Source organism: Takifugu rubripes, chromosome 17 (assembly GCF_901000725.2).
Source record: "Takifugu rubripes chromosome 17, fTakRub1.2, whole genome shotgun sequence".
Classification (NCBI taxonomy): Eukaryota; Metazoa; Chordata; class Actinopteri; order Tetraodontiformes; family Tetraodontidae; genus Takifugu; species Takifugu rubripes.
The window spans coordinates 11,660,712-11,688,526 of NC_042301.1; the positions used below are offsets into that span (position 1 = coordinate 11,660,712).

Genomic DNA, 27,815 nt, shown 5'->3' on the forward strand with positions numbered 1-27,815 from the left:
CTTCACCACACATCATATATCTGGTTTTTCCCAGACTCCCGACTAGCTCTGCACCCACATTGCCGCTGTTCTGCAGCTTGTTCTGTCATACTCTCCACTTCCCTGCTCTGCCCGGCTGGTTTGTGTTTGATTGCATTACCAGCCTCTTGCACTTTCTGCCTCCATTTCAGATTTGGTTGTGAATTGAACTGACTCTTGCCCAGTTTGTAAGTAAACTGCACTTGATTGCATATTACCTGTCAAACTCTGCCAGCCTCTATTAAATTGTTTTACACGGCAGGAAAAATGAGAGAAGGGAAGTGGAGTGGAAAGCATAAGCAAGCATACATAAAAAAGAGAACAAACAGAAAACAGAAGTATTCCCCCTCATTATTATTCACAGGAAGCTGATAAGAGTGTCTTTTGTTTGAGTTTTACTCACACTGGGAAGGTTTGTTTGTACTCACTGTCTTCATGTGTCTGAAGCAGGGTGGGCAGACTTCGTGGACCATCTCCCGGGGTTGTGAAGCAAAGGATGGACCCAAAATACCAGGTAAATTTCTTCAGCCCACTGACCAACCCTGTGTGGCGTGCACCAGGATAATCGGGGGTGATTGTTACAACTAACATCTCCTCTGGATAAGTCTCTGGCCAGACAAGAAGCTGGGGAAGATCAGAACTACCTGTTAGTTTGAACTAATCAGTATATTAGCATAGACGGACAGACGGGCAGAGAGACAGACAGATAGAAATATAGACAGATAGCATCAGTGGTTTTCTTTTAACAATTAAATTTGAGTTGTACAATGAAGACTTTAGTACCCAGTCAGTGCTGGAACGGGAGTGGGGTGGGGGTGGGGGGTTGAGATAAGATTGGGTTTCGCTTCATATCCTCATCTAATTAACATCATTATCTACTGTCCACAAAGCAGGACAACACACCAAGAGATGCAGTTTCTGGCTGTACTGGCTTTCAGGGCGAATGCCTCACAGACACAGAAATAGGAGCCATATCAAATAAATGGAAAGGCATATAGTATTTATCGGCCAACAAAGACATTCACACTCTCCAACACACACACACACACACACACACACGCACACACACACACACAACCACACACACATACACAAAAGCAGATCCACTGGCACAGTGCAACAATGTGATGTTTTCTTTGTCATGTTAATCAGTTCCTCAGGGATTGGTTGCCGCCACCAAGTGAAAAATAAATCACACACCAGAATTCAGACATACTGTACAGAACACTGCTAAATCTGCTCACCATTATTCTGCTTCATGATCATTCGATTTTATTTCTATTTTGGCCCAGTGCGCCATCATTTTTTCAGTATTACCTCTCCATTTTGTGTTTAATCATTCTTTTTCTATTCCCAGTAAGTCCTTTTTATTCTGGCATACTGGAGCTGACCTCAAACAGGAAAGATTAATGGCTTTTTAGAGTTTGTAAGATTGCTGAAACTTTTCAAGGAGTTGACCGTTTTATAATTGAAACCTATGAGATATTTAGCATGGTGCAGTATGGGAGGAGACTCAAACTATTTGGTCTCCAGTATTACATCAGTAACACGGCTGAGGGTCACCTTGTATCCCTGGTTGATGCCATTAATAAATTGTTGAGGTGGGGGGCTCCAGGTGAAGCGAATGGTAGTTGAGTTGATGGCTACAACTTCCACTTCCTGTGGGGGTGCTGTTGGAACTGAGGGCAGAGATACCAGCACGTTAGTAACACTTGACATTACTTTTGTGCACAAAGCAGACAATATAGTGATCACTACTCTGCAACCGTTGACTACCAAGACTGCACTCTAAGGCTATTTTTCACAAACAGTGTTTTTAAATCTGTCACTTAGTGCCATATTTCAGTCCGTTCTTTCATTAAAGATATTTGCTAAGCATGCAAAGTTAAATGTCAAACCCTTGCGCTTTTTCTTGCTGCAAAATGACCCAATTTCTCAATGTAATTCATCTCATCGATTGCATTTTGTATTCCCGGGTAATGCGGCTTCAGGATGCCAAATACTAAGTTATGACTCTTGGCTGAGATGGTGAAAATGATGAATACATTTCTTGTTTCAGTCAGTGACCCCAGGAGAACCCTGACAACCTTAATCACTGCTTTATCATTAAAATTCTAAAATTAACACGAGGGTATTATGTTTTAAAAGAAGCATCAAGTATTTTATTCTCTCGTATCTGTGAGATGCACTTTGAATTCGACTTCATCAATTTAATCAACTGGGGAAAAAACTCACATGAAAGCATCAGTAGAACTGTATGCATTATACAATACATTGCTTTATAAATACAAAAGTGAAACCAGAACTTTATGTCTTTTAAGTTTACATTTCAAACTTGGTTCAAACATCAGCACATAAAAATTTAAACAATAAAAATCTGCTGTTCAGCTGGGACAGTAATGATTTATATCGAAAACAGCAGAGGAACAATGAAAGTTGTATAAACTGGGCTTAAGCCTTCATTAGCTACCACAGAGACGGAGAGAGAAGATGGAGTACAAACAGAAGAGAAGTGAAATCTCAAACACAAGATGTATTGTAAGACGCAACTGTTTCACGTGATGAAATGTGGGATATTTCTTTAATTTAAAGAGAGTTTGCTTAACAAACACAGATGCATACTCTTATCTATAAATGCCGACTGTGCTGTAGTGGATAATCATTAAGCTACAGTGTGTCAGTGTATAATCTACTGTATGTCAGATCTGTAATCTATCTATAAGAGGATCTATGTTAACATGAAAAGCATAAAAACATAAGTGCATGCATGTGTATTTACACTGTGTGGGCTTAAATTATTCAAGAGGCTTTTGCTGATGCTAAATACCCGCAGTAATGCACTGTGGTATGATGGGAATGCCCTTTAGATGCATTATTTCAGCAGAAGAGACCCAATAATACAAAAGTGTGCATTGTTACAGGGAAATTTACAAAGTAAAAAAGAAAGACTAAAAAAAAAAATGGTGGAAAATGATGCGACGGATAATTAAGAGACGGTGAGCTGAATAATGAGAAGGCAAACAGAGGAGGGAGGAATTACTGAGGTTAAACGTGCTTTTTCCTGCCTACTGCGGTGACTCTGTGGCTTTTAACCCTCCCAGCCACAGATAAAACATTAAACCCTGTCCTCTGGGAACATGCCTGCATGCACATTTGCAGGTGAGGGAGAAGAGCGGTCGTTACAGGCCAACACAAACTGCAGAAGAAGAGTGAAACAGAAACTGTCAAATATATTGCAGTCCTTCCTATTAAATCACATTACTGTAGTGTAATTAGGGCAAGCAACCTTTCTCCGACGAGTCTAATGATTTTTCTGTGTTTAGCTCAGCCTGCTTAGAATAGCAACAATTCACTGTTTGAATAAATCTCAATGAGTGTAGCAAACACACAGTTTAAAGACAGATTGAACACCAATGTGACTAAAGCAGGAGGTGCCAAAATAAACAAAATGCTTAAGTATCATTTGAATTCAGTTGGCATAAATGTGCACTGCACACATCTAGCCATCATAAATATAAGTGTGTGTTTGCTCACCTCCCTGCAGAGTGTATTCAGTGACAGGACTGCTGTAGCTGCCCAAGCCAGCTCCAGTGAAGGCAGCCACTTGGATCTGGTACTGAGTCCAGATGATCAGATCTTTCAGCAAGCAGTAGTTGGTCTCTGGGCTGCTGATGTTCTTCTCCTGGTAGTCCCCTGGCAGACCTGCCAGACGGTACCTATGCCACACAAACACAAATCCCACGCAGAATAACTGCAACCTGACTTGAGATACCAAGCACTGCTGAAGAATACAGAATATACAAGTGCAGCATATCTATAACGTTCACGTTATAACACTAAGAGATTCTACATGTAGTATCTGATGTATTTGAAGAGCATAATAATCCATAGATCAGCAATGGTGTAACAAGATATTCAGTATTTCTAGCTGAGTCAGCAGAAACACAAATTTGTCTCACGCACACACTAAAAAGGCACACAAGGAACACTAACGAGGGGGACCGGAGGCCCCCGGGAGAGGAGATAACCCTTTTTTCCCTCTCTCTCTCCACCTGACAGACTGACACTCACAGTGAGGGAGAGAAAAGAAGCAGATTAAAGGTGGAGTAAGAGCTGGTGACAGAAGAAAGAAGGAGAGGATCCGCCAACAAAAGTATGAATAGATGGGAGAGCAGGAGGAAGCAGAAGCTGTCAAATACACGTCTGTTTTCAATGGCTTTCTCAAGTGGAGCCAGATTAACAGACACTGAAGGAGGATGAAGACCAGATAACGTCTCCTGCAATTGTATGCAAATTCAAGTGAGGCCGTTGATGGCAGATTGATTAGAGCCAGTATATCATACTTAAGGGAGACGTCTAACTGAAGGACAGACAACCAAGGACAGTACGAGCATCTGCAAAGGGCCCTTGTGCCTGCACCTGCATATTTTCACAGTCAAAAAAAAAGAAATATTGTGAAACTTTCCACTAATCTCGCCATTTTTTTCCAGAGGAATGTAGAGTGGTTATAATGTGCGTGGCATGTTAGCGTGGGTGTGTGCATGGATGCATACCTCAATACATATCCTCGCAGGACACCGTTTAGCTGGGGTTCTGGCGGAGGCTGCCACTGGACCATAATGGACTGGTTGGTCCGCCCACTTGCTACAATATTTTTCGGTGGCGCGCTGGGCGGCTCCTCCCTCAGCATCAATCTAATACGCACAATTAGAGAGAGAAATGGTACATTTTCACCAGGGGTACGTGCATCATTATGGCTGATGAGTGGTGTTTGTCCTGCATCCCACATATCATTTAGTATGATCAATTACTTTGCATGCAGGAGCAAAAGTCAGGCAGTCTGCACGCAAGTGATCCCTTCTCTAACCCAAGATCAGGGAATGAAGATGCTAATCCCACATCTTCAGCAGCCATCATAAGGTCTCATTGGGTATCACTCACCTATTTCAGACCAACTACCACTGATAGCGATGGAAATATTTAACAGATTTCTTCCAGTTGTGCCAGATTATTGCTTTAAAGAACGATTCCTCTGACGCTGGTAATTTAATGTAACAAAAGTAAAAAGCTTGTCAAGTTGAAATGGTGTGTTTTATTTAGGACAACCTTTCGGCTCTTTGTTCAATCTTAGTCTATTTAAATTCCAGCCTACCTTGATGGCCCCGGTAGACAAGTGTGAGAAGGTCACATCAGAAAATAGTTAGCTCTCACCGGGTGACAATGTTCAGTGCACGGCTATTAATTCCATGTCAGACACTCGGATCGCGCTCTCTTTCTGTCCTTTTCTCTTACTCTCTTTTATTTTGCCATCTTGACCCTTTTGCCTCTTCTCTCCTCCTATCTCCTCTTTCACTTTTTATCCATCAGGTCCTTTGGCCTCAATTATTTAATTGTTCTCTCTCTTCCTCACCTCCTTGCCTCCTCCTCTCCTTGATGATGTTTCCTACCCTCCCCTCGCAGCCCCACCCGTGATTAATGCTCTCAGTCCTGTCATGCTTGGTGAAAGGCACAAGCTGAGCTGGTCAGCTTTTGACTCCACTGTAAGCAGCTCAGCTAACATAATCAGAGCCATATGTGGTGTTCACACACACACGCACACACAAACAAATTTGTTTCAGCTTAAGACACAGTTACCCCAATGCTCTTTTCCCTTCCATGGATTATGTTGGGGTTTTTAACCCCCCTTCCATTCCTCTCTGTGCCCAATATTTCCTTCCATGTTTCCCTACAAGCCATTGATCTATTAGTCATATACGGCTGTCTGAGCGTGCATCTAGCGGAGTATACACCGCGAATGGAGATGCGTGTGCATCCATATGTGTTACTATAAAGTGAATGCTGTTAGTCAGACACTTATGAAGGGAGAGATATGGCACAGGCCAGTGGTTTTACAGTTGTGCTTTCATTAGTTTAGGCACCGTCAGACAGCACCTGGTGCACATGCACGCATAGACGCATACAGACATACACAGACACACACACAAATGGGCCCATGTGCATGTAAATAAAAAGGCCATTTGTGTAGCTGCCTGGAAATAGACCATATAGTGTAAAATTCTCATCTTTGCAACACCACTACTCTCTGAAACTGATGATGTACGTTAGCTCTATATTCATATACATAACTGGTGCGGCACAAACATGAAAGATGCGCTCACTTAAATGAACTGATTGACCTCACAACTGTGGGAACTGCCGTATTCCCTTCAAACCACTTTACAAATGAATGTTTCATACACTGGGTTCAGCATGAAGACTTCAGCTATGCACCAAAGATTAAGGACACGCGCCTCGAGGCAGGCTCACGCACACACACATGCACTTCAAATCACCCCTAAACGTTCACAACTGCATACACACAGTTGTACAGTATCTTAACATATAAACCATGCATCTAACAGCTGCCCAGCACACTTTTTAAGGATAATTCAGAATTTTTCCACAAAAACACAAATGTTTTAAAGAGTGTGACTGCTGCTGCTGTGGGAATTAGTGAAAGTTTTTATCTGTGTCATTTACAGTTTAAAGCCCAGTAGCTTTTTACATAAATCCATATACATGGACACTCTTTATCTTACTGCTTTCACCAGGAGGATAAATCTGCCTTTAATTGAACAGAATGATAAAAACCTAGATTCTGTGTGTATAGAACACAGCAGAGGAGAACAGACAGAGAAAAAAGAGAGGAATACAAAAGCAGCTAAACAAACAAACAAACAACTCTCTTTTGACACTGTGTCGTGCAGTTTCGCCCGGGGCTCAAAGTTGCACAAATAAAAGACACACTTAAAAATACCCTTGGGAAAATACAGTACAGGAATTTTTTACACATTCTCACAATGAAAACATTACATACTGTAGTTGGAGATATACTGTACAAACGCACATACGTTATTATGCAGAAAAGTAAGTAACTAATTTAAGAAAATATTTCTTTTTCTGTCTACTAAATTTTGTCCTCAAAATAACATCTTACTACTACAACTTTGAGAATAAATCCTCATTTATGAGTTATGATGGGGAGTGAATGCCAATAAAATAAAATTAAATATATATTTTTAGTGGCAATTTAAAATTAGATCAGTTACTTTTCAAGGTTGCATGGACTGGCTCCCAGTAGTAAAGGAAGACTCAGAGCACTTCTCGAGCTTGTTGTTTTCAGTCTGGAAATAAAAGTACTTTCCCAAACAGCAAAGACTTGATTCCTAAACTGTTGTTTTTCCCACAGAGAGGGAATCAGGAGTGTAAGTAGTAAAAAAGTGTAAGTAGCTGAAGTCTTGCTGCTTTTTTAAAACATAAAATCAGATTAATCCGCCTATAACTGGAGAACTGAAGTGCATGTAAAGGCGTTAGTCTAACTAATATCAGTCCTCTGACTAAGACACCAGGATAAGGCAATTGAAAATCGACTTTCGATCAGTTAAATGAGATAACTTATGTGTACATGCTTATGTGTACATGCTCCACAACCTCCACTCTGGCATATGACAACACAACAAATACATGCAAGAAAGCCACACAGCGTGCATCTTATTACATTACCTACAAGATAACAATGCTGAGCGATATTCCCATTCGAATTGCCGACCAGTTGTTTATTATGACGTAACAGGTCAACTAAAAAGGGGACTGCATTAACCTGCTGAGAAGACGCCATCCAGAGTTGAGATGGGGGACATCTTACCGTCACTCACTCGATCGGCTTCGCTGCATGTAAACCGGGACAAGGACTGAAACCGTTTGAGCATATCTAGATTAAGCCGTGCATGTAAACGTAATGACTGACACACAGGGTACGAGCAACGTGGAACTCCGTTGCCCTTAAAGTTCAAACACAGAGTTCATTTGATGGAGCCCACAGCCACACTCTTCTGGGTTTTTGGTTCTGACACAATAATACGATGAATAATTTCAACATCTGGTGATGAGGGGAGATTAAAACATGTATTCATAAACCTTTTCCTGGTCTCATGATATCTAAATGGTAATTATGTATATGTTGTTTTAAACAACTGTGTTCTTTTAGGGGCTGAGAGACAATGAGAGGCTCTTGATAGAATTACAGCATTTCACCTTTGATTCCATTCATTAAGGATGTTTAGATAACCATACTCTCATCAGTCTCCTGCCTTTCATTGTTTAAGAATTAGCATGAAACTGAAAAACATGATAATGATGCTGATGAAAAATATTGAATTAATGCTAAGAAGAAAAAGAATATTAATTTGAAGTCTGACTGTGTCGAATATCAGCCAATACAGCTATACCGTGGAATTAAACACAACCAAACTGTCAAGCTTTTGCTGGATATACTTCCATGCTTTCTTTTTGTTTGTGTCGACTACAATATGTGCTTTTGCATCTGAGGCTGCTTTGTTTGTGCGTGTCACCCAGGCAAACCTCCAGCAGATGAAAAGCAAAATGTGGTTGGTCATTTATGAGACAAACAATAAAGAGGAGATGTATCCATCTGTTCTGATACACTGACCAGTGATGAGTTGTCTTCCTGCCAGTCCTTCATATTATGAAAATCAAACCAATCTATTCTCCAAACATGCCTGGCAGCCAGTTTTGGAGAACTACAGAACTGGGCACACCACAAACAAACAAACAAACAAAAAACTCAATGCATTCAATGGAAGAAGAAAGGGAACAAGAATGGCAAAAAGTGTCCCTTTTTGCCATCCTGTGCATGCAGAAGAAGAAAGAGACTAACATGACTTTCATCATGTTTGTGTGCACATGCTGGTGCTCCCACCTGTATTTGTGCATGCCACCAATCTGGCACATTTATATAAGGCATGAGCACACACTCACAATTGCATTGCCACGACCAAAGGGGACTTTAAATGTAGATACTGTTCACTTACCGCTGAGTCTCACCACTGTACTGACCCCTGCCCACTTGATTGACTGCACAAAGTCTGAACTGATAAGTCTTGGCGGGCGTGAGCCCACCCACGGATATCTCTGTCACAGCAGGATCGACCTCAGAGAGGGAAACCTTCCATGGAGAGTCTAGACAAAAGATACCAAGATTAGACACCGATAATGTTTCACCGAGGCTAATACAGAACAAAGAGAAATGTGGGAGTACCTGGGAATCATGAATCAAAAGGTAGGGAGGGAATAGATAAGTGAAGTAAGAGGAAAGGCAGACAGGGAGTGGAAAGCTTATAAAGAAAAAACTACCATTGAAGAAAGTTTGAGGAAAAGATGAGCATTTATAGAAAAAAAACAAAGATGCTTTGGCTACTGTTGCCAGGTTGCTGTCAAGTCATTTCAATCATTTTCTTCAAAATTCCACAGACAGATGCACAAATAATGATCGCACCAACCGCACAGCTGATCAGGATGATGAAACGATGGTGTGTGTTGCATCCAAAATGAGTCTGTGAGTCTATTACAGCCTCATCGTGGGATGAAAATACATTCTAGTGGTTATTCCCTTGAGATAATTTTCACTAACTCAAGCATGTAACCCATATGTATGTAGCTGGTAATTACTGTACACACAAATATCACCCATCACAAATTCATTTTTAATAATTTACCAAAAAAAACCTCATCAACCTAAAACCTGTAAAATTCCCATTACCCATGGAGGCAATATATGAAATATGAAAGTAAAGGATTTGTCCATCAATCAAACCGTGGTTTTCACGCGTTAACAGTCTCACGTTAAATGCAATATTCTCCAATCCATCCTCTGGATGTCCAGCAGGTGCAGACGCTGCTGCACAACTGTCCCTTTTCTTTCTCCTGTCATTATGCTCCTTTCCCCCTCGCATTTCCCTTATTCCTCATTTTGCAAAGAGCCAGCCTGCTGTTTAAACATCTGTGGTGTAGAAGAGGAGCAGGAAAGTGAGCAAGAGAATGAGCGATGATAAGGAAGGGCTGAAAATCAGACTTTATTTATAAGGAACGAGGGCGTTCAATTCCGCAGCATTGTCCATATGTCAGCTTTTTTAAATTGGAGTGAGTGGCTGGTAGACAGCAAATGAACAGCTGTTCACCACTGGAGGACAATAAAGTATGTCCTGACATGCAAAAAAAGGTAATACATACTGTTTTCTGAGAGCTCCAGTACATAGTGCAAAAGTGGCGAGTTCCCATCGAAGGGGCGGAGCCAGGAGAGTAAGACAGAGCGTGAGTCCGAGTCATTGAGCTGGGCAGTCAGGGAGCGAGGGGAGTGTGGCAGCTCACTACAGACAGAACAAAAAAAGGAAAGGACTCCACATCAACATATCAAACCACAAGTATGTGGATTTATTCATGCCTTTTGAGTGTATTGCTAACAATAAATCTACTTTCTCTGAGCGCCAACACTCAGGGTACCGTCAGTTCATCGAAGCTTCAGATAAGAGCAGCATCAACTATTTAGAAATACATTTAATTAAAAAAAGATCATGGTCAGACTCTGACTAAAAAGTCCAGTTCATACCACTGTAAAACAGGGGAAGTTTGAGGCCATATACCGTATGTTTCACAACGTGTTTGTGACAAGGTGCCAAGACTGTTCATTAAAAAGAAAAATGGTTTCCTTTTTTCCCCTTATATATATATATATACTGTATATATATATATATATATATTTTTTAATTAGAGCTGTGATATGAGATAGTGTTGGCTCTGCAACCAGGCTGGATTCCAGTTCCAGAGGGAGTTTTCTTCTGAAACTGGCTCTGGTTTCCATATTTGTTTTGTGGGATTTTTCCCTCTATGGAATCTGGTTAATATGCTTCACCACATTTTGGGCTGAGGTAAAAATAGCATCTTTATTTATGGCTACTAATTTAAAAAGCAAGAGCAATGTATTCACGAAAACAATTAGGAGTGCCAAGAGATTTGATTGTACCCATTTAAAAGTATCATTAAAACATTTGGCTTCATTAGGAGGAAGAAAGTAAAGCATATTTGGGTCCCACAGAGTGTTAAGGCTACAGGTGTTAGCGGAGATAACGGGTCTGAATGTACTGTACATATTGACACACAAGACGTGATGGATGATTCAAATCCTGGCACTTAAACGGCACACTTTCATTAATTATGTTATGAAACGCATCGGAACAGCTTCTTTGGCAGCAAAATTCTTGCGAGTTTGCATAGATGAATAATATTAATATGAAAAAATGAGGGGAAACGTGTCACCTTATAATACGGACCAAAGTGGGTAACGGCTTTTAATCCATCTCAATTTTCTATACATCTTGTTATCTGATTAGTTAATTGCATAAAATAGAATTTTCTTTGTTACACATTTTTCAACTGGGCATGAAGTCAGCATGAGAGAGTGAGAGAGAGAGAGAGAGCAATAAAACAAAAGTAACATTACAGTCAGAGGGAGAGTTATCCACTGACAAACAGAAGCAGAGGAGGTGCAAGGAAAGATGAGAATTATGGGTTTTTCCTCCCAAGTTGCCACTATCCTATTAATTAATGGATGATCCTAGAACATTAGAGCAACTACTTTTACCTAACACACACTCTGACACACTTGCACAAACACATGGATGGATCTTGTGGGAGATGAACTAATAACCTGCTGGTAATTAGTCTGTCTCCTCAGCCGCCAGCGTCTGTTAGCCTCCGTGACCCATTGAAACTGAGCTAACGAGAATGTCAGTCATATGTGTGAGCGAGCACTCCCACATGTGCCAGTGCATGCGCATACACACGTGTTGAGAGAGATCCTCGCTGTTCTCTATGTGTTTTTGCTCAGCCATAAACACAGACCTGCCTCCTTCTGCTGACTTTGACATGTGTAACCTCTTATTGTTGTATAATTCAAGAGCTTTGGACTTATGTTCTATCGCTCTCCTACCCTGCACTTATGTTAATGTATTATACAGTATGTGCATTTTATTGATTTATTCATGTGCTGTGTCCTCGCAGCTAGAACGGACTCAGTGTTAGTCTGGGTCTCATTTGGGTACAAACTGGATACGATGATACTAATTTAACTACGGTACTCTGTGTGTTTGCATGTCCTTTAAGTGCTGGAAATAAGCATCAATTTGCTTAGAAAGCTGTTGAAAAAAACAGTACTTTCCAGGTTCTTGATATTCTAACAACCTGAGAGGATGAATGTGAGAGGTAGGTCGTCTCCTGAATGTGTGATCTGAATATTGTAATATCCTCCATCCATCCACTGACTCCTAACTGTCACATTTTTGTAATCAGGGTCAAAGGGTGCTGAAGCGTTTCCCAGCAGTCACTGGGAAGGAGGTCATTAGTCCATCACAGGATATACACACACACACACACAGATAGGCAATTCAGAGCATCCACTCAAGCTACTGTTCATGTTTTCAGTCTGTGGGAGGAAACTTGAGGAAAAACCCACACAGATGTGAGGCAAACAGGCAACTTTAGTGACTTTGCTAATGATTGTACAGCTCTGCCAATTTCTTGTAATTATTGTGCTAAATCAGCAGGAAAATAAGTCCTGTTTTGCATTTAAATGTGCTTAAAGTGTTTCATAGTATATTTCTCGCTCCTGATCATTCCCATTTAGTGTGATAAACAGAACAGGAAAATACTTATGATATTAAGAAAATAAATAACAACAAAGAAATTGTTTTAGGAGACTCACATAACTTCAAGGCGTGCAGTGCAAGAATCATTGCCAGCTGCTGATGTCACAGTACAGGTGTAATCTCCGATATCTCCGGACCATGTCTGGCCAATAGTCAGGGAACTCTGACGCACGGAGATGCGGCCTCCACTAGTGGGGAGGAGGGGCTTACCACCACGATCCCACCTAAAGCTGTAAAAGTGGTGCAATCCATACTTTATATATCTAAAGACACTGACTGGATTCCTGCAAAGACAACAACAACAAAAACACAGTATGTATGTATGCACAGAGAGAACTGGCTGGCTACCTGATGATGACCCTGGGGTCATGTGTGGCATTGCAGTTCAGAGTAGCAGTGGTTCCTTTGATGACCCGCTGGTCCACTGGAGGCACAGAAATGACTGTGCGTCCTGTCAAATATTCAACATAAAAGCAGAAGAAAAATAAACATTGAAAAAGGGAAGAAGAAAAATGACACTAAAGAACACTAAATGACACTAAACAGCAAACAAACACATCCACAAACAAATACACACCAGCCTCTGTAGTATGAGTTCTAATCATAGCAATTCCAATATCTTAACATTATATACTTCTCAAAAAAAAAAAGAACACTTCGAAAACACATCAGATCTAAACGGGGGGAAAAATGATCTTGAATATCTTTCCTGATAAAAAGTAGGTGATGTATTAGTAACAAAATGAGGCCACATAATTTGATAGAAATGAAAATGATCAACCTATAGAGGGGGGAAATCAAAGACACCCCAAAAATGAAAGTGAAAAAATGATGCAGCAGACTGGTCCATTTTGCCAAAATGTCATTGTAGCAACTCAAAATGATTCTCAGTCGTTTGTGCCGCCCCTACGTGCTTGTACGCATGCCTGACAACATAGGGACTGAGAACATCCGAACTGCCTGCATACTCTAGCCACATGGGGTCGGGCATTGTCGTGGACCAGGAGGAACCCAGGCCCCACTGCACCAGCGTGGGTTGTGACAATGGGTCCAAGGATTTCATCCCGATACCTAATAGCAGTCAGGGTGCCATTATCTAACCTGTAGAGGTCTGTGCGTCCTTCCAGGGATATGCCTCCCCAGACCATCACTGACCCACCACCAAACCGGTCATGCTGAATGATGTTGCAGGCAGCATAACGTTCTCCACGGCATCTCCAGACCCTTTCACGTCTGTCACATGTGCTCAGGGTGAACCTGCTCTCATCGGTGAAGAGCACAGGGTGCCAGTGGTGTAGTTGCCAATTCTGGTGGTCTATGGCAAATGCCTATCGAGCTCTACGGTGCCGGGCAGTGAGCACAGGGCACAAAAAAGTATCAGTGGCCTCAACCTGGAAAGCCATTCCTGTTTAGGGGGCCGTCTCATTGTTGCCCCTCTGATTTCATTAACAACAAAGCAGCAGAAACTGATTAACAACCCTCTCTGCTACTTAACTGACCAGATCAATATCCCAGAAGTTTGACTGATAGGTTGCTATACTATAAGTGTTCCTCCAATTTTTTAGAGCAGTGTATAACAAAATTCATGTAACCAAGGCTTCTTAAAAACATGGAGTTGTCTTGTTCCACTCAGGTTTTGTCCTTGATTGTATGTTTGGTGACCAGATCAGCAGTTGATCATTTTTAAGCATCAAATTATTGCATTCTAGTTGCCCAAATTCAACATATTCAGTGGCCATTACTGTGATGCGTCTCCATGGTTCCATCAGTATTCCACCAATCAACTCCATTAATAATATCTTACTAATATCTTACTCATGATAGTCAGGGTGGCAGTAGCATTGATTGATCCCTCTGAATTGAAGGCGATGCACATGTACGCTCCTGAATCCTGGAAGCTGATTGGCTGGATCTGTAAACCACCTGACTGCAGCAGCGTGAACCTTGGAACCTGGACGGCGCCGCTAGCTAAGACCTGCAATCCTACAAAGATACAACATTAAGGAAAATAACCCTGAGGTGAAGAAAGCAATTAAGCTGTAAACAGTTTTTTAATCACATCTCTTCAGTTTGTTTGTGTGTGTTTGGTTGCAGTGAAGTTTCAGACAGTGTGGTTACCTTTCCTCCAGGTGATGGCGGGTTTGGGTGATCCACTCGTCTGGCAAGTAAACAAAGCTGTATTGCCATCGGTTACTGTTTGGTCAGATGGGGGGTGTGTAAATGTGGGAGCCGCACCTGGAACACAGCGAGCGACTGAGTGGCAAAAGACAAAAACTGGCTTTTGGCCAAAGCTAATGCAAAGATGTGATCTTTGATCATGGTGAGCTAATCACAATATTTAATCCACAGCACATTTACTCATTACCTAATGGTGAGTGAGCATGCATAAATTTACACAGTGTTGATGTTGTCATTCCGTGGGGGCTTTAAACAGCATGGAAAGTGATTGCAGCTCTGGTGAAACAAATATAATTGCGCAATATAATGTGCACACTTCTGCATTTGAAGCACCTCATCAGGCCGATGCAGCGCGTTAAATTGACTGTAACCTCTGTCGGAATATGGGACTTAAAGTGGTGTGTGAGTGATTACTAGGCATTTGTAGAGCACTGTTCCTACAGCTACATCTATCTTATATGCACTAACCAGATAAAAGTTCACAACCATTTCAAGTATCTGCATGCCTGGAAAAACCTGGGGTGCCACAAGAGTCCTGAGTTCAGACAGCAAAATGAGGAGTTTACCTCATAGATTCAGAGAGAGGAAATGCTCTCAAACATCCAGAGGGAGTGTGAAGCAGAGTTCTGCTCCTTTGTATGGAAAGGAGTTAGCCGAGGTGGCTGCCGCCTTTGCTTAGGATACCACAAACCTCCCTTTGGAGGTGTTATGGGGACATTCAAGGGGGAAACCCCAGGATGCCGAGAATGCACGGAGGGGATTTAATAGCGCACTCCTCCTTCTGGAGGATCTTGTGATCCCAGAGGGGGAGAATGAAGGTTTTCTGGGGAGAAGATACTGAAATACCCTTCATCTGCTTAATGGCAGCAAAAATGATTTACATTTTAGATGCATTCCAATTATATCAGCGAATGATAAAATAATTTGGACACAATATGAAAGTTTCTGTCATATTCACAGTCCTAAAAGAACAGAAAAATCAAAGTGTCAAACTCACCAGTAACAAAGAGCTGTGTATATGCATGTGTTTCTCCAGCGGTGCTGCGAGCGAGACACTGGAATATTCCTCCATCTCCTGGCTGAACCCTGCGAACTGTCAACCCAGTTGCTGCAGCAACCTTGTAGCGAGGGTTAGCCAGTTTGGAAAGCGACACAGCATCTTTAAACCACTCTACCTTGGGCTGTGGCACACCTACACGTTTTCAAGAAAAAGAAAGGTGAACATGGGGATGAAAAGAAATCAGTCCCTTTAATAAAACCCTGGATAACCCTTACCTCTGAGCCAACTGTTCAGAACAGCGCTGAAGTAGCCCACACACATCCCACCAATCTGTCTGTGTTATACACCCTTCTCTATAAATATGCATGTGAGCATAATGGCTGCTAATTATATATTGATTAGATGGCATGGTTGGATGTGTGCGGGTGGTAAAAGAGGCCAAAAACACCCTGAATAAAAGTTAGAGAGCATATTTATAGCGTTAGGTCCCACCTGTCTGAAGGACCTCACAGAAATGATAAACAGATGGCTCACATAATTACTGTTACAATCCACTGCACTCATATGTGTGTGTGTGTGTGTATTTCAATCTGTTGGTATCAAACTTTCACACATGTGAAGAGTCTTGTTATTTAGTGCCTCTCTTTCCTTTGATCCCTGTGATAATTCTAAGCTCTTTATTGTCAGGATCCATTTTTTGTTCCTAGTTTATTTTGGGTAGATGTATGTTTGTATTAGAAACTTATGTTTACTTCATTAGTTTCAGCTCTTGTGTTTCCTCCTGTTTTGTGCACACTTGTCTTCCCTTCTGTCCTGATTCCACCTGTGTCGGGCTCCTTAACGTCCCTTTTTAAGCTGTCTTTCCCTTCCATCCTCTCATCTTTCTTTGTGATTGCAGTGCTAGGCTTGTTATTTCTTCCCCTTATTCAACCTTAACTTAACCTTGCTTCTTGACCCGAGTCGGTCGAGTGATTTGCGGTGGTTCCCAGGGAGGACTGACTAATGTGCTTTTACCCCAGACTGAATAAACCTTAGTCTTCTTTTTCCCAGTGTCTAGTTTCTTTTTCCTTTGAATGAGTTTTGGGCTGATTGTGTTACCTACGCTGTATAGACGTGCTGAATATTTGATTGAAGACAGACTCTCATTATGCAGCTTTACCTCAGATAGCTCCTATGAACCAATACTCTCACAATTACCACCGTCACCTCACCCTGCTGTGGACTGTGAGATCCTGCTGTGGTGCACGGAGTGCGTGCTCTCTCCATTGTAGTGGGAAAAAACATTTGGCAGGGGCTATCGGATATATTTTTTGTTCACTTTATTATGAACACCTGATCTGATTGGCTGCTCCTACCTTCCACACGCACTACTGACATTCTATACTGGCATTTCCGTATTCAACAGTGATTCAGACTAGATGGTGCTCTCAAGTTACCACAGCCACACTCAGATCGACCATCTCTTGTAAACTTACATGTACAGTCTTCATTATCTCAGTATTGCTGCTCATGATAGCTTTGTCCATCTAACCAAGTCCTTTCATTCAGATGTCTGCGAGGTTGCTATGAATTCGGCTCTTCTGTTAAATGTCTACAGAGGACATTTTTTATTATTGAGTCCTAAATAAAACTGAATTGAAACGTGGGGGAATAGAGTTGACAAGGAGATGATTATTCATGCCATCATTTATTCTGTTTGCTATTGTACGGGTCTTTTCACATACATCTTTTAAGACTTTATGTTAATGATAGATCATACCAGACTCCTAAATCTGTTCTAAACCCTAATCCTCTCCCAAGCTACTTCTGCATGTGTTCTAACCTGCTGATTCCAAAGCTGTCGTGTAAATAAAAGACGCACTATTAACACCGATGTCTTATGTACCTGTGGCCAGGCAAGGGATGTCCACATTTCTGTCAAGCTCGGCAAAGATCTTCCTCTGAGGCTGAACGCTGAGAGTAGGTGGTTCTGTAACAAAAACAGCTGGTCTCAAACCATTAAATAAACACTACACACTGCATCAATGAACAGATAACAGAAATGTCTTTGAGGCAAACAGCTGAAGTACTGCTGATCAGCAAACACAAGCTTTAAGAAGTTGCTCAAAAATCAAACATCTTTTAAAAAAGGAAGAACTGTAGACTGCACACTCATGTATTCATTCTTTAATAACATATCACCACAGAAATAAAAGGAGCCCTACTTTTGGCTCTGGCCGAAGGAAATCTGTGTATATGCCTGCGAAAATTACTTCCACACAAAGTCATTGAAAAACACACTCTGAGGTCCCAAGGGAAACAATACCCTTTTAAATGACTTTGTTTCCCTGCCAATAACAATTCTCTCCACACATTTTTCCAGTGCCGCTCTAAATGCTGGTAGCAGCTCCAAGGCAAGGCTTCCCTCAGCTATATATATATATATATATCCTCCATACTCTTTAATTTCAAGACTGTTTGTTAATATTTCGTGAGCAACAGTGACAAAGGCAGCCAAGAGAGAGAGAGAGAAAAGAGATGGAGTGACTAATTAAAATTTTAGAGTAGCATCTCAGAAAAAGTGCAGTTTTAAAGGAAAAATGACTTCTATGCTTTTATTAATTTATGTGAAAAAGAAAAGATTTATACCAAATTTCTCAGTTCATATTTTAATTACAGACATCGTCTTCTGTCATTCTGAGGAAGTTTAACTAAAAATATTAGATCACACCCGGGGTTACTGTGTCACAATTCAAATTTCTACCATTGTTTGACGGAATAGATAGGTTGAATGAGGTAACAAAGCAAATATAAAATTGCAAACGTTTGATTAAAGTGGTGTGTCAGCACTTCATGATAACTTTAGAATGCATATATCGCCAATCCTTTTTTGCTACAATGGTAGCAGAAGCTATATAGCAAAATAAAAAAAGGAAAAGGAGAGATGAATAAGAGCCATGCAGTGTGGCTCTGATAACACAGGTGCAAAGAATGCATTTAGTTAGGTGAGTGCGACCCAGACGCAAAACAGAACAGATTTTTGAGTGTTTTGGTTGTTGGATTTAGAGCTTTGAGCTTTGGTGGATTCCCTGCAGTCTGCCTGCACAACAAAGACAGAGAACAACAACAGCTGTACTGGTGTTTGCAGCAGTTGTCTGTGCTATACAACATGGGTATGTGGTGTCATACATATTCTGATTAGTGGACCTCGGCTGGAAAAAAAATCAAATTGCATAATGAATACCTCTGAGGCTCCATTTTACTCACAGTGAAAAGACACAATATAGTGTGTCAGAATCCTTTTCAGTGCATCAATGTCTGCGGAAGGAGAATCCACAATGTTTCTCTTCTCCTCTGATACACATGAATATACACAGGCTTTGTCCCTACTAGACAGGCTATAATGGTACTGTTAGATTAATGAAGGAAGATTAAAAAAAGAAGAAAAAGGGCCAGACAGGAGGGTCAAGGACTAGCAGTAGATGTGAGTGAATGATTTTGGGGTATAAATATCCAGATACAGTATGTCATGTAAGACCAGGCGAAGGGCGCTTTGCTTTCCCTGTGTGCAATTACAGCTTTGACAAAAACAGACTGTTTGCAGGAAAGTTTCACTTCGCCAGTCACGCTCTGTTCCTGTGCAGGTTGTCAGGATCTATGTCCCTTTCACAAATATACAGTAATTGTAAGGAGGGCTTTTAGTCTTCTCTCATTGGTAACTCCAGGGAACAAAACTAATTTGGATGCTGGGCAAACACGGACGCGTGACTGTTGTTTGTGACCACAATTGACGGTTTATTGATAAGTGTAGACGATGCGTTCGGCTTGAACGGTCCTGCAGTTTGTGTGTACTGTTGGGCTGTTCCTGCTGATACTTTTCAGAGAAAAGAATTAAAAGAAATTGAGGGAAAAAACAAAACAAAGGAAAGACCGCTTGAAGCCACAAAAGCAACAAGGTTAAAAGTCATTCAGACACATTAAGCAGTGTGTGTAAGAGATGAAGGGGGTGTGTGTGTGTTTTTCCCTTACCAATAACAGTTAGGTATGCCTTTGCCTCCGCAGGTCTCACAGTACTGTTGCTAAGTGATGCCTCACAAACATATAAGCCTGTATCTGAGGAGGATGGAGTTGGAATAATCAGGCGACGCCCGCTGTTGAGATGACGCCCATCACGTTTCCACGACACTACAAGGCTCTCTACGAGTCTTAGAGGACAGACGAGGATACACAAGAAACAAGAAGAGGGGGAGTGAACAGCGGAGTTGAATGAGGAATGTGTAAAAGAGTGACAGAAGGCAATTATAATGAATTAAAGCCATTCGTTTATGTGTCAATGAAGCAGGAAATGAATGAAGACATTCTGATAAAACAGCAGTCAGCTCTACTCAGACTGATGGAGCTTCATTTATGTTGAATGTTGGGGGGGGGGGTGAAGTAACATATTATTTTGGATTAACAAACTCCAAACTCTATTAAAAAGGACACCTATAAAAAGGATGTTTTAATTTTACTTCCAGTTCAAATGGGCTCTAAAAAAGGCTCAGATATATTACAAAGTTGCAGTGAGGACTGAGTAATGTTACCATAAAATAGATTTGGGGCAAAAATTGCAACTATAAAATAAGAAATGCTGAAGAAAAACATCTTTCTCACACTTAAATAACAAAACTGTGGGAAACTGTGTGGCACTCCTGCAGCTTCGACTGAAGCTACCTCTTTTTGTCATTGAAAAACATGGACCTCCGACAGTTTAGGAGTATGTTTTTCACACTGATCATCTCAACATTTGCAACATTTTATTAACATGTTCTTTCTCAATATCCCCACTGTGTGGAAACTGAAGTCCCTGCGTGAAGCCTGAGGACCCTGACGGAGCTTCGAATTTGAGATGGGTGACAAAATCTGCTGATAGAATATAAACTGTGCATCAGAAAAGCACACAAATGAAAAACTATAAAATGCAGAAGAGTAGTCACTGATGTGAGGTGGTGGACGGGAGGATTCTTGCCATTTCCTGAGGAACAAATAAAACAAGTAAAGAGGATAACATAGGAGGCTTGTGAAAGTTTAGGGCTGCAGTTGTAGCCTATTTCCTGCCAGGAAATATATGCTATTTGGATGTAAAGTAGTGTTTTAGGACAAGCTACTTGTGCTAAAGGGTTTTGATTATTTTCAAGGTCTTTAAAGCAACCTCATATGCAATTCAACAGCAAATATATCAGTGGTAAAATATGCAGTTGCTTTTCTTAAGACAAGGTTGGGGGTAAGATGCTTCTCTCCTGAATAATACAAGGCTTGTTTTACAACAAAAGAATCCACAATTTACCTAAAGACTAAAAGCTTATTTTCCATCATTTAATGCTAAGGCAAAGGCAACAGACTGCTTAAAATCAAGCAAACTGTTAGTGGCGATGGAACGAATTGACTAATTGAATAATGGAGCTGGATATCAGATTTGAGAGCATTTGATTTCCAAAACTTAAATTAAGAAATGTTCTCGCTTTCATTTGTTCCCTTGTTGCTGATTTATCTCTCTGAGGGGAGTAGTTGCTTTGTCCCTGGTGCCAGAAAGGGTCTCTGTAGAGTGGATTATTTGGTCAGGTGTTGATTGCATTGCAGAATATATTAGTCCTGTTTTCAAAGATGGATTCATGTTACACCCCACCATGCATCAGTAACTTGGAGCCGCCCGTGATTCTACTGCCGGTTTTACGACTGTTCCATCCTTGGACTACTTTTAGAGGTGCTCTGACCCAGCCGTGAAGCCGTCACAGTTTGGCCCTTGTTAAACGCGCTTAAATCCTCACACTTGCTCATTTTTCCTGCTTCGTACATGTGAACTTTGAGGTGAAAATATCCAACGATTGTCTAATATGTCTCAGGTGCACGATGAAGAGATAATTCCTGTTATTCACCCATCAGCGGTCACAATGAGGTGTCTGGGTGCTGTAAATCTGTTGTACAGAATACGTTTTTTCACATATTTGTGAATATGTAAGAAAGAAAGTGTGCTCTCAATGATGAAGGTGAGTCAGTATATTTAAATGGGTAGGAAAACTGCATTTAGTTGAATTTCTGCTGATTTCTAACAGAAGCATAATTTTCTGCTGTTTTAAAATAAGAAAGAAACAAACAAAGCTCTGTTGAGCCAGACTACAGTATACCCACTCTGTGTGTGAACAAGTGAGGTATTTGGCAGCAGATGGTGCAAAAGTGTGTTGATTTTTGCCTCTCTGCTAATGCCAGATGAAAATTTAACTTGGTGTGCAACTGGGTTTGGGAGCGCGCGTGTGGATGAATAAATGAACAATTGAATGAATAATACATGAATAAATAAATAAATAAATAAACATACCTGGCATTAGCAACACACTCCAGTGTAGCCTGGTTCCCTGCCACCACAGTTGTGTCTTTAGGGCCAATAACAATAACTGGGGCCTGAACCTCTGACCCAGGATCTGTGATACAGAGAGAAATCATTTTAGGTAAAGGTATTTTTGACTATTTTCAACCACAGGGCACATGTTAAAGCTACAACTGTCATCCCATTACCCCATCTTTCAAACATCCAAACAGAGGGCCAAACCCAGGGCCTGAGTATTTATAAATGTAAATATGCAAATCAATAAGGTGAAATTATTTTCATCATATTTTATTATTGACCACATGTGAATACAAAAAAGGTTTGTATCTACATATTGGTAAAAACAGCATAAGACTGTAAGTAGCCCTGAAAATGGCATAATTAATGTGCTCTATTATACTGTAGACAGATCAAAACTTTGTTGTACAGGAGAGTGTTTGAGAAATAATGTGAGTATATGTGACTGTAATGGTGTTATAGACTGACTAGATCATCACTAGAGCTCTATTTAACCAGCTGTTTTTGTTCTATCTATCACATCATTTGTTTTGAAGATGTCATTTTAAATGTGTGCTTCAGACTTGGTTTGGGGATTGCATTTCTTACTTAGGAGGAAAGACTTTGATTTGCAAGACATTTAAAAGATTTACCATATGTGTGCATCCTGATAAACTGTCATTGATGTGTGTCTGTATGTGTGTGGGGATGCAGAGTACGAGAGATGAATACAGATATTCCCAATAAGGGAGGAGAAGTGACAACGAATTAACAGGATAGGTGGGATGGGGGCTGGCGAGGATCAAGCGTAATAAAGGAGGGGTTGGGAAGGAAGGCAGGGAAGGCCTGGAGAAGCTTTGATCCCCCTTTGAAGGGAGGAAGCAGGAAAAGGTGGTAATTAACTCCCTGCTCTTTGTTATCCCCTGTCACTTGCTCTATCTCGCTCCTTTTTTTACCTCAAAGAGCTGAGAAGTCATATCCTTCTGTCACATTGAGAAAGATATGTGAGTACAGATGAGGCGCAGGCAGGCACACAGGCACGTGCACATACACTCTATTACTGTCTTGACATTTAGACTCCCTGATGCTGTAACTCATGGTGGGGGCTGAGTCATTATCTGAGAACATCAACAAAGTGACTCTTAAAACAGAGATTCTGACGTACAAATGATAATCTCTGTCGCTCTTTCACAATTTCTGCACGAGACAAATCGAGGAGGCCACAAACAATTTTGCCTTCAATTTTATTCAGCATAAAGCACCATCTTGTACAGTAGAACGACAGCAGAGGTGGGTGGAAGATGGAGAGAACTGCAGCTAGGGTGGACAGGCAGAGGCACTGAAACGCACAGCAGCACACTGGTGTGGGAAGGAGGGGTCACTCAGGGTCGTGCAGCTGCTAATAAGTAGTAGAGGTGGGAACCCAACTTGTTAACTTTGGCAGTGTGTGTCAGGGGAATAGAGGACACCAGGAACATTTGTATGACAAGAATGTACATGGAGCAAAGAGAAAAGGGCTCGGAGGAAAGAGGTTCTAAGGGGTGTGCACTGAGTGTGGCTGAAAAGCAGGGAGGAAGTGTGTTGAGTGTGCAGATGGTCTTCTTCCTAAAGTGACAGACATGATGGTAGAAAAGAGGGGAGAGAAAAATACCATATGGTGGTGTGAGCCCCGTCACTCTCACATCCATTTTTTCAAGAAAAGACCTTATTCCCCCTATGTTCATCTCCCTTCTTCTGTCCCGATTTTTAAATACATCTTTCTTAAATCAAAAAACAAAAGGAGTTGATATTATATCGTATATAATGATATTTTGTGCACAAGCTCTGTCAGCTAAAGGACTTCCTGTAGCTCAACAGAGTCCAGAAGTTTAATCTGACTCTTTTGGATCCCTCATTCACTAAATAAAGAACATCTTGTGGCAAAGTAAGTGAGAGCAGGGGTGACTTAGGAAAGGAATGGAATTGCAGAAATGGAGAAAAAGCATCAGAACAATTTAGGGATGAGAAAGGAACTACAGATTGCAAAAAAAAAACTATCGTTGAAAATAGATTCAAACACACAATGTCAAAAACACTTTTTGGTGACATGTGGACTGAGACTTGTACTCAGTATTAGTGTTGGTATGTGAGAAATTCAGATGAAAATTAAACAATCAAGACTGAGAAAAGCAGCAGTGGTAAATTGGCTGATTAGGCTTTATAGCAGGTAAAGAGGCACAGACAGCAGAGAGAAAGATAGAGTGAACCGGGGGAGAGAGAGGAGGGGGATGAAAGGCTATTCTATCGACAGATTAAAATTTAATCCCTTGTCGAATGGATTCTTTCAGATTATAGCTTGTACTCCCATTAAATCTGCCAGTCACTTCAAACTCCCGATTGTGTTTTTGAGTCAACCTGTGTGTGTAAATGATCTTCCCATAACTGGTGATCTGAGTGTTTTAAGCCCTTCAGACAAATCTCTGCAGAGACCTGGAGAGCAGGACTGGCAAAGAGCTGAACACATACACACAAACATGCGCGCACAAACACAAAAGTGTGGCATTAGCTGTGTGTATTAATAGAGTTGTCAGATAAGTTTCTGCAGGGTTCACAGCCGACTAATGCATATCACACCGAGGCTCAAACACAACACGCTGAAGGAGGGATTAGGGGGAACGGTGAGACTTAGACAGGAAGTCTAAGAGGGGAGAGGGAGAGACGGGAAGGTCACTAGAAATAAGAGGTTCAAAAGGAAGGGTTTATAAATATTTTATAGCTTTCTTTTTTAGAAGATATACAAATATAAATGGAGAGGCGAAGGTAATCATTTGCCGATCTCTCTGGAGAGTGTGTGTGTGAGTGGTGTGAGTGTTTGTGCGTGTCACTGCGCTCATTAATGCTGCATGCTGACAGCTAAGTGTCATCGTCTGACTACACTTGCCTTAGAATGCCAATATAAAACCACAAGACGCACACCCACACACGCGCACGCAAACACATTTAAAGTCACAACACACCAAAAGTAGCAGATCCAAGCCCCAAAGGGGGGCAGACATCGACAATGGGAAGCAGGGAAAGGGACGTAAAAGATGCCCAACTTTAAATATTCATCTATTCCTTCAGCTGCCAGCCCCTCTATCTATCTTTGTCATCGTGCCACACCAGTGATGGGGGGAAATGGGAAATTTTGAAAGAAAGGGGGAACGAGGAGAAAACAAGAAAACATGTCAGAGTAATGGAGAGACGCTCTGGGCAGAAATTGAGCATGTGGGAGTGCTCCATGTTTATTTGATCAGTTTTGAGTATCGTATTAGTTGCATTTATGGCCCGCTTGACAAAACCCACACTGACATAATGAGGAAATGTTCCTTCATCACTGCAGGAGTGAGGGAGCGGGCACTAACAGTTTCACTATTCGGACACAAGTGCCTCTGTCAGAAAGTGAGGAGTGGAAAGTAAAAATGATTTACATGTCATAACGAGTGATGCGCCGTTTTTCGGTGCTCCCTTTGATTGAGACAGCCTGAGAGATGCGATGCAGCGCAGGACAGAGGCTGGAGTGACACAGTGCTGGGGTGTGCAGATTAAACGCACTCTAGCAGGAGAACTACTGCCAGCAAACTCACTTACACTGCTTACATTTCTCTGGGCAATATCCTATAGCAGGTAGGGCTGTTGCCAATTTTTTTATTTGACAGAAGCTGGTTGGCACTCAACCCCATCCAATCAAATCTCGTCAGCAGGTCTAATAGTAGCACTCAAGCACTCTTTTCCTTCTGTCTTTGGTCAAGCATTGCAGTTTTGCATATATAGTCTGTAAGAAATGTGCAGATGAGCTCTCAGAGAATTTTTATTAGAGATTAAAACACAAAAGATATAATAGTTATTATTAGAATAAATCGCAATTTGCTATGTGGATTCATGTTTAGGCTTCCAGCAGATGGTCGCTCAAGTTAGAGGTGCGTGTCTGGAGACTATCCTGACCGTGGACTGTAAATCTGCAGAGATGGAACATCTTTTACAGCTTACACTTGCTGCCAGCCTGACCTCCAGCAAAGTATTTAGCTGAGGTGCTCAAAGTCACTGGCAGGAGCAAAGAGTCACAGCAATTTCTGTCTCTTTCAGGAGGGACGGTGGAGAACAAAGCCTTGGATGGAGCGAGAGGACAACGGAAATGTGAATGCAATTTTTCTTTTTACCTGTTGAACCACGATTCTTCTTGCCAACTGTCCATCGGCCAAAAAGTAAGAGATGAGAGAAAGTGGGGGGAAAAGGGAGATGGGAGAAGGAAAACAGCAGAATTGTTATTTAGATTTCAAGCACTGCTTCAAGCCGCATTAAAGGAGGCACATTTAGGGGGAAAAATAACAGGCTTTCATAAATCAGCCACTGTAAGTCATTTTGGGGCTGATACCACGAAAGCTTCCACACAACCCCACCAAAGAAAAAACAGAGCCATGGAGGAAATGGATGAGCGAGCGAGTAATGGCATGTTATCAAGGAGTCCAAAGAAAGAAGAGCTGTTTGCAACCCATCTATCAACTGCCAGCTACCAAATTATGTCCCTCCAATTCACTCTTTTCCTCTCCTCCTCCACCCCCTCACCCCCACCTTTCTCTTTGTATTTGTCATAAGGCTGTCAAAATGCTAGCATTGGCATTCTATGCCAATTTATTATTCATCTCTCAACACAATACTTTGTCTTACTTTGCAGAGATGGTATTGACCAGGTGATGAGCAAGCTGGTTTATTCCAAACATGATTCTGAGAGTTTAGTCACAAAGTTCAATCTTGGTTCCATCAAACACCTATTAGGTATTTTTGAGTGTTTGTTTTCTCACACTCCAGGTGGTCTTTAATGAGTCTTTGAGTGTGGAGACACTTGGGTTTGGAAACCCATTCTTGTGTATCAAGTGCAGTTGATGAGAGAATATTGGGCCTCATTCACGAACCGTTCTTACGAACAAATTTGTTCTTAAATCCCACTTAAGAATATTTTACGAAGATTGTGGCATTCATGATTTTCTTCTTATCCTGGATTTATTCGTAGGTAAGAACAAATCCTACGAACACTCAGGAGTACTCTTACGCACATTTCAGTGCCGACATGTTGGCATGGTTGTGTTTTCTTCTCTTGTGCAGTTCAATGAAATTCAATATTACAATGATAATTCTGTCATATTTATTTATGTATTTCCTATTTTTTGTGATTTACAGAGAATTTTAAAATTACGTAAAAGTGCCAATGACTTAACATTAATCAATCAAATTGGAAACCATGCCAAAACTGTCTTTTTATTTGATTTTATCTTGATTTATTTTATTAGGGGATCGAGGATATGCCCTGGCTCCCTGGTTGTTGACACCACTGACCAACCCTCAGACTCCACAGGATATTTTATTCAATCAGACGCATGCGCGCAGTCGCTCCACCATTGAACGCACCATCGGCATTTTAAAGGGGCGCTGGATGTGTTTGGACACAGCAGGTGGCAAATTGCTGTACAAACCGGAGAAGGTAATTATTTATTTTTGTTATAAAATCTTCTTAGATTACGTTTATTCATCTAAATTATGACTCTCCCTCACCATTACAGGTCTGTAGGATAATCATGGCCTGCTGTGTCCTGCACAACATCGCTATGAAGCGTGGTGTCCCTCTTCCCCCTCAGCCACAACCCCGTGAGGATGTGCGTCCTGACGCAATGATGGGGCCAGACTGCAGGCACGCGGTCCACGTTCGAGCGCGATTAATTGCCCG

At 41.3% G+C, this 27,815-nt stretch overlaps 1 protein-coding gene across 2 annotated transcripts in view; it reads right to left on the reverse strand.

Moving 5' to 3' along the window:
- sdk1a (sidekick cell adhesion molecule 1a) overlaps positions 1-27,815 on the reverse strand; it is a 121,998-nt gene that overhangs the window by 25,005 nt on the left and 69,178 nt on the right. The window contains exons 7-21 of one of the 2 annotated variants that reach the window (XM_029850847.1): positions 26,254-26,280; positions 22,070-22,172; positions 19,744-19,919; positions 17,621-17,704; positions 15,733-15,927; positions 14,676-14,792; positions 14,373-14,540; positions 12,906-13,008; positions 12,614-12,787; positions 10,087-10,223; positions 8,889-9,036; positions 4,572-4,712; positions 3,553-3,734; positions 1,582-1,697; positions 447-642 (exon numbers count right to left, since the gene is read on the reverse strand). In XM_029850847.1, the coding sequence (XP_029706707.1) occupies positions 447-642; positions 1,582-1,697; positions 3,553-3,734; positions 4,572-4,712; positions 8,889-9,036; positions 10,087-10,223; positions 12,614-12,787; positions 12,906-13,008; positions 14,373-14,540; positions 14,676-14,792; positions 15,733-15,927; positions 17,621-17,704; positions 19,744-19,919; positions 22,070-22,172; positions 26,254-26,280 (2,067 nt within the window). The remainder of the gene's footprint in view (positions 1-446; positions 643-1,581; positions 1,698-3,552; positions 3,735-4,571; positions 4,713-8,888; positions 9,037-10,086; positions 10,224-12,613; positions 12,788-12,905; positions 13,009-14,372; positions 14,541-14,675; positions 14,793-15,732; positions 15,928-17,620; positions 17,705-19,743; positions 19,920-22,069; positions 22,173-26,253; positions 26,281-27,815) is intronic. The other variant, XM_011612791.2, reaches the window with a different exon arrangement.